This window comes from Malurus melanocephalus, unplaced genomic scaffold (genome assembly GCF_030028575.1).
Source record: "Malurus melanocephalus ecotype Western Australia unplaced genomic scaffold, MMel_1.1 scaffold_1615, whole genome shotgun sequence".
Taxonomy (NCBI): Eukaryota; Metazoa; Chordata; class Aves; order Passeriformes; family Maluridae; genus Malurus; species Malurus melanocephalus.
Window position 1 is genome coordinate 9,947 of NW_026624847.1, and position 6,951 is coordinate 16,897.

The 6,951-nt window shown below is 43.5% G+C and overlaps 2 protein-coding genes across 3 annotated transcripts in view; both read right to left on the minus strand.

Annotated features, from left to right (window-relative positions):
* The window catches only part of LOC130587188 (shematrin-like protein 2), a 4,781-nt gene extending 4,676 nt beyond the window's left edge, over positions 1 to 105 (minus strand). Inside the window, exon 1 of the mRNA XM_057388151.1 lies at positions 93 to 105. Coding sequence (XP_057244134.1) covers positions 93 to 105 — 13 coding nt within the window. The remainder of the gene's footprint in view (positions 1 to 92) is intronic.
* Positions 106 to 2,833: 2,728 nt separating this feature from the next.
* The window catches only part of LOC130587189 (eukaryotic translation initiation factor 3 subunit C-like), a 10,043-nt gene continuing 5,925 nt past the window's right edge, over positions 2,834 to 6,951 (minus strand). The window contains exons 4-7 of one of the 2 annotated variants that reach the window (XM_057388153.1): positions 6,350 to 6,437; positions 4,547 to 4,709; positions 3,065 to 3,176; positions 2,834 to 2,949 (exon numbers count right to left, since the gene is read on the minus strand). In XM_057388153.1, coding sequence (XP_057244136.1) covers positions 3,097 to 3,176; positions 4,547 to 4,709; positions 6,350 to 6,437 — 331 coding nt within the window. In that variant the 3' untranslated portion in view covers positions 2,834 to 2,949; positions 3,065 to 3,096. Of the gene's footprint in view, positions 3,177 to 4,546; positions 4,710 to 6,349; positions 6,438 to 6,951 lie in introns of both variants that reach the window. The other variant, XM_057388152.1, reaches the window with a different exon arrangement.

Consider the following 6,951-nt stretch of genomic DNA (forward strand, 5'->3'; position numbering starts at 1 on the left):
AGGGGAAAGGAACCGTTACGGGAGGTTGAATAATTAACAAATCATTTAAAACAATTAAATATTATTTTTATTATTTAATTAATGAATCAAACCGGGCTGGTTCATTATGGGGCAGGGGGCACCCCCTCRTTTCTCATTAACAAATTGTAAATAWTAAAATTTGCATCATTTAAACTCGTTATTCGCAGTTTTATTAATCGGTTAATTAATTTTATTGATCCACAAATTATTTCTAGTAATCTATTAATTAATTTCATTAAAATAGGGGCAAAATGTATGGGGAAAGTTATGGGGGAGGGGGCGCCCTCCTCCCTCTCCTTTTCGCTCGTTAATGAGGGATGATTAATTAATTAATTCCTTCTTTGTCACCCATTTACAATGGTTAATTAATTAATTAATTATGGGTTTTAACGGATTAAGGATTTGATTAAAATGGAGAAGTTATAGAGAGGAATCTGTGGGTCAGGGCTGTGCAAGAGGAGGGGACAAAATGGCGGCGGAGGCTGAGGGGAGAAAATGGAGGGAAAGTGTGAGGGGAGAAAATGGAGGAAAAACGTGACGGGAGAAAATGGAAGGAAATTGCGAAGGGAGAAAATGGAGGAAAAATGTGAGGAGACAAAATGGAAGAAAACCGTGAGGGGACAAAATGGAGGAAAACTGTGAGGGGATAAAATGGAGGGAAAGTGTGAGAGGACAAAATGGAGGAAAATCATGAGGGCACAAAATGGAGAGAAATAATGAGGATACAAAATGGAGGAAAAATGTGAGGGGAGAAAAATCATGAGGGGAGAAAATGGAGGGAAATCGTGAGGGGACAAAATGGAGGAAAAATGTGAGGAGACAAAATGGAGAGAAAGTCTGAGGGGAGAAAATAGAGAGAAAGTCTGAGGGGAGAAAATGGGAGGAAAACCATGAGAGGACAAAATGGAGGAAGAGAGTGAAGGGACAGAAAGAAGGGAAGCCATGAGGGAACAAAATGGAGGGAAAGTGTGAGGGGACAAAATGGAGGGAAAGTGTGAGGGGACAAAATGGAGGAAAAATGTGAGGGGAGAAAATGGAGTAAAAGTGTGAGGAGACAAAATGGAGGAAAAGAGTGAAGGAATGGAAAGAAGGGAAACCATGAGGGAACAAAATGGTAGAAACCGTGAGGAGATGGGATGAAGGAGAAGAGGGGCAGCCATGATGGGATGGTGTGGAGAGAGATCATGGGGGGAAAAAAATGGAGAAAAAGTGTGAGGGGAGAAAATGGAGGAAGAGAGTGAAGGGACAGAAAGAAGGGAAGCCATGAGGGAACAAAATGGAGGGAAAGTGTGAGGGGACAAAATGGAGAAAAATAATGAGGATACAAAATGGAGGAGATGGAGGGAAAGTCTGAGGGGAGAAAATGGAGGAAAAGTGCAAAGGGAGAGAAAGAAGGGAAGCCATGAGGGAACAAAATGGCGGAAATCATGAGGAGATGGGATGAAGGAGAAGAGGGGCAGCCATGATGGGACAGTGTGGAGAGAGGACATGAGGGGACAAAATGGAGAGAAATTGTGAGGACAAAAATGGAGGAAAAATCATGAGGATACAAAATGGAGAAAAACCATGAGGGGACAAAATGGAGGAAAAGAGTGAGGGAACAAAATGCAGGGAAAGTGTGAGGGGAGAAGATCGAGGAAAAGTGTGAGGAGAGAAAATGGAGGCAAATTGTGAGGGGATGGGAAGAAGGGAAGCCATGAGGGGACAAAATGGCGGAAATCATGAGGGGATGGGATGAAGGAGAAGGGGAGCAGCCATGATGGAACAGTGTGGAGAGACCATGGGGGGACAAAATCGGGGCGGAGTCTGAGGGGAGAAAATGGAGAGAAATTGTGAGAGGACAAAATGGAGGGAAAGTGTGAGAGGGGAAAATGGAGAAAAATCATGAGGACACAAAATGGAGGGAAAGTGTGAGGGAATAAAATGGCGAAAAATAATGAGGATACAAAATGGAGAAAAACTGTGAGGAGACAAAATGGAGAGAAAGTTTGAGGGCAGAAAATGGAGGGAAAGTGTGAGAGGGGAGAAAATGGAGGAAAATTGTGCAGGGGACAAAATGGAGGAAAACCGTGAGGGGAGAAAATGGAGGAAAAGAGTGAGGGGAGAAAATGAAGGGAAAGTGTGAGGGGACAAAATGGAGAAAAAGTGTGAGGGGATAAAATGGAAGGAAATTGCGAAGGGAGAAAATGGAGAAAAAATGTGAGGGGGCAAAATGGAGGAAAAATGTGAGGGGAGAAAATGGAGGGAAAGTCTGAGGGGAGAAAATGGAGAGAAACTGAGGGAACAAAATGGAGGAAAACTATGAGGGCACAAAATGGAGAGAAATAATGAGGATACAAAATGGAGGAAAAATGTGAGGGGAGAAAATGGAGGAAAATCATGAGGGGATGAAAAAAGGTGGGAAATGGTGAGGGGAGAAGCTTCGGGGTCACTTGTGGGGCAGGGAGGGAATCAGTGGGGCAGCCCCTGCCCCATTCCTCATTAACATCTCATTAACATACTCATTTGCATCTCATTAACGCACTCATTTGCATCTCATTAACAAAATCATTAACACACTTGTTAATTGGCAACTCCTTTATTGACTTCCGGCCACGAGACCCTTGATGGAGGGGGAGGGATCTATGGGGCAGGGATGGATCTGTGGGGCAGGGATGGATCTGTGGGGCAGGGATGGATCTGTGGGGCAGGGATGGATCTATGGGGCAGAGATGGATCTGTGGGGCAGGGATGGATCTATGGGGCAGGGATGGATCTGTGGGGCAGAGATGGATCTNGTGGGGCAGAGATGGATCTATGGGGCAGAGATGGATCTATGGGGCAGGGATGGATCTGTGGGGCAGGGATGGATCTATGGGGCAGGGATGGATCTATGGGGCACACTAGGCCTCAGTGGGGCAGGATGGGATCTATGGGGCAGATCTATGGGTCAGGATGGAATCTATGGGTCACACCAGGCCGCTGTGGGGCAGAGCAGCCTCAGTGGGTCAGGATGGGATCTATAGGGCAGGATGGGATCTATGGGGCAGAGATGGATCTATAGGTCACACCAGGCCTCAGTGGGGCAGAGCAGCCTCAGTAGTTGCCGCGCTCCTGCCGGAAGCCGCCGCGCCGCAGGTACCCATCACCCTTGCGGTAACCGCCATCTTTCTGGTCTGAAAAGAGAAAAATACACAAAAATTCACACAAAATCAAACAAAATCAACCAAAATAGCCCAAATTCACACAAAATACACACAAAATTCACCCAAATCTCACCCAAAATCACCCAAAATATCCCAATTCATGCAAAATTCACACAAAATTCACCCAAAATACCCCAAATTCACCCAAATTCACACAAAATTCACCCAAGTCACCCAAAATCACCCAAAATATTCCCAAATATCCAAAATTCACCCAAAAACACCCAAAACCACCCAAATTCCACCCAAACCACCCGCCGTCCTTCTGGTCTGAAAAGAGAATGGCATGGGGGAGTGAAAAATACACAAAATTTACACAAAATCAACCAAAATCGCCAAAATTTCACCCAAATTCACACAAAATTCACATAAAATTCACCCAAAACACCCAAATTCACCCAAAATCAACCAAAATCACCCAAATTCACCCAATTTTCACCCAAATTTTCCCAAATTTTCCCCAAATCCCCCAAATTCGCCCCAAACCCCCTCTGACCCCGGAAATAGCCCAAATTCCACCTAAAATGAGCGTATTTTGGCCAAATTTTAGCCAATTTTCACCCGTTTTTCACCCAATTTCCACCCAAATTTCCCCAAATTTTCCCCAAACCCCAAAATTCACCCCAAACCCCTTCTGACCCTGGAAGTAGCCCAAATTCCACCCAAATTTTCCGAATTCCACCGGAATTTCATCCAAATTCAATGTAAAATGCCCGAATTTTGTCCAATTTTCGCCCGATTTTCACCCAAATTTTCCCAAATTCCCCTGAATTTCCCCCAAATTCCCAGGTTGCCCCCTGACCCCGGAACTAGCCCAAATTCCACCCAAATTTCACCTAAAATGAGCAAATTTCGCCCAAATTTTGCCCAAATTTCACTTGATTTTCGCTCAATTTTCACTCGATTTTCGCCCAAATTTTCCCAAAATCCCCGAAATTCACCCCAGATCCCCCAGGTAGCCCCTCTGACCCTGGAAGTAGCCCCCGTAGGCACCAGAAATAGCCCAAATTTCACTTAAAACGTCCAAATTCCACCGGAATTTCATCCAAATTCAACATAGAACGCTCAAATTTCACTCAATTTTCGCCCGATTTTTGCCCAAATTTCACCCAAATTTCCCCAAATTTTCCCAAATTCCTCCCAAATTTCCCAGGTGTCCCCAGGTGTGTTCAGATGCCCAAAATCACCTGAAGCTCAGCCAAATTCTACCCAAATTCCACCTAAAACACCCAAATTTCGCCCGATTTTCACCTGGTTTTCGCCCAAATATCCCCGATTTTCACCCAAATTTTCCCAAAATCCCCGAAATTTCCCCCAAAATCCCCAAAACCCCCTCTGACCCCGGAAGTAGCCGCCGTAGGCGCCCTGGCGCTGGTCCAGCACACGCTCGTTGTTCTCCACCAAATTCCCAAGTTTTTCCGCCAACTGCAGCGCCAAATTCTGCGTGGCCGTGGGCTCCGTGCGGTGCATCATCACCGTGGCCGTGGGCTGGTCCAGAGAGGCCTGGGGGAGTGGACAGGAGAAAATATGAGAAAAATAAAAAAAACCCCGCGAAAATCGGACAAAATTTGGGTGAAATTTGGGCGAAATTCGGCAAAAATAGCGAAAATTGCGCTCAAATTCACCCAAAAATGGCCCAATTTGGGATTTCCCATCATCCCCGTGGCCGTGGGCTGGTCCAGGGAGGCCTGAGAGAAGTGGACAGAAGAAATTATGAGAAAAATAAAAAAAAACCCGCGAAAATCGGACAAAATTTGGGCGAAATTTGGGTGAATTTGGGCAAAAATAGCAAAAATTGCACCAAAATCCACCTAAAAATGGCACCAGAACAGCACTAAAATGGGCTGAAATCATACAAAAATGGGATTTCACATCATCACTGTGAAGAAGAGATTGGACAGGTGAGAAAAAAAAAAAACCCCGCGAAAATCGGGTGAAATTTGGGCGAAATTTGCTCAAAATCGGGTGAAATTTGGGTCAAAACCGACCAAAATTGCACGAAAATCCACCCAAAAATGGCACCAAAACGGCACCAAATCACCCAAAAAATGGGATTTCCCATCATCCCCGTGGTCTACAGAGACTGGACAAGTGAGCACCAAAAAACTCCGCGAAAATCGGGTGAAATTTGGGTGAATTTGGGCAAAAATAGCGAAAATTGCGCTCAAAATGGCCCAATTTGGGATTTCCCATCATCACCGTGGCCGTGGGCTGGTCCAGAGAGGCCTGGGACGAGTGGACAGAAAAAAAATGGTGAGAAATGAAAAAAACCCCGCGAAAATCGGGTGAAATTTGGGTGAAATTTGAGCAAAATTTGCTCGAAATCGGGTGAAATTCGGGCAAAAATTGCACCAAAAATGGCCCAAAACTGCTCTAAAATGGCTCCAAATTACACAAAAAAAAGTGATTTCCCATCATCCCCTATTCCAGAGAGTGGACACGAGAAAATAGGTGAGAAATAAAAAAAACCCACAAAAATCGGGTGAAATTTGGGTGAAATTTGGCAAAAATAGAGAAAATTGCAGCAAAATTGACCCAAAAATGGCACCAAAATGGAACTAAAATGGCTCAAAATGGCCCCAATTTGGGATTTCCCATAATCCCCGTGGTCCAGAGAGTGGACAGGTGAGGAATAAAAAAAAACCCGTGAAAATCGGGTGAAATTTGGGTGAAATTTGGGCAAAATTGGACAAAAATAGCAAAAATTGTACCAAAATGGGTCCGAATTTTCCCAAAATCACCCAAATTTCCCTCAAAATCCCCGTTTTTCTCTCACCATCAGCTCCTCCCCAATGATCACCCAAAATCACCCCAAAATTCACCCAAAATTGCTCCAAATTTCACCCAAAATTTCTCCAAATTTCACCAAAATTTCCCCAAATTTTACCGAAATCACCGAATTTTCCCAAAATGGCCCAAATTTTCCCAAAAATCTCAATTTTTGGGTTTTTTTTCTCACCAGCAGCTCCTCCCCGATGATCACCCAAAATTCACCCAAAATTCGTCCAAAATCGCCCAAAATTCACCCAAAATTGCTCCAAATTTCACCAAAATTTCACCAAAATTTTCCCAAATTTTACCGAAATCACCGAATTTTCCCAAATTTTCCAAAAAAATCTCAATTTTTGGTGTTTTTTTCTCACCATCAGCTCCTCCCCGATGATCATTTTGCTGATGATTCCGTGCACCGTGGGCAGGTCCAGCTCAAACATGGCCGCCAGCGTCTCCATGCTGACAAAATTCACGTTTTTCACCCCAAAATTCACTTTTTACCCCAAAATTTTATTTTTACTTAAAATCTGCGTATTTTTACCCCAAAATTCCTTTTTGCCCCAAAATTTGCTTTTTTTAACCCCAAAATTCGCTTTTATTACCCCAAAATGCCGCATTTTTTAACCCAAAATTCCACTTTTCAAACGCCAAAATCCACATTTTTCACCCCAAAATTCAATTTTTATCCAAAAAATTTATTTCTATCCCAAAATTTGCTTTTTAACCCCAGAATTCACCTTTCTAAACCCAAAATTTCACTTTTTTACCCCAAACATGTGCTTAATTTACCTCAAAATTTCACATTTTTTAACCCAAAACTTCACTTTTTAAACCCCAAAATTCACTTATTTTATCCCAAAAATTTATTTTTCACCCCCAAAATCCACGTTTTTTACCTTCAAATTATCAATTTTCCCACCCAAAATTCCCATTTTTTCTCCCCCAAATCCCCAAATTCTTCCCCCAAATTCCC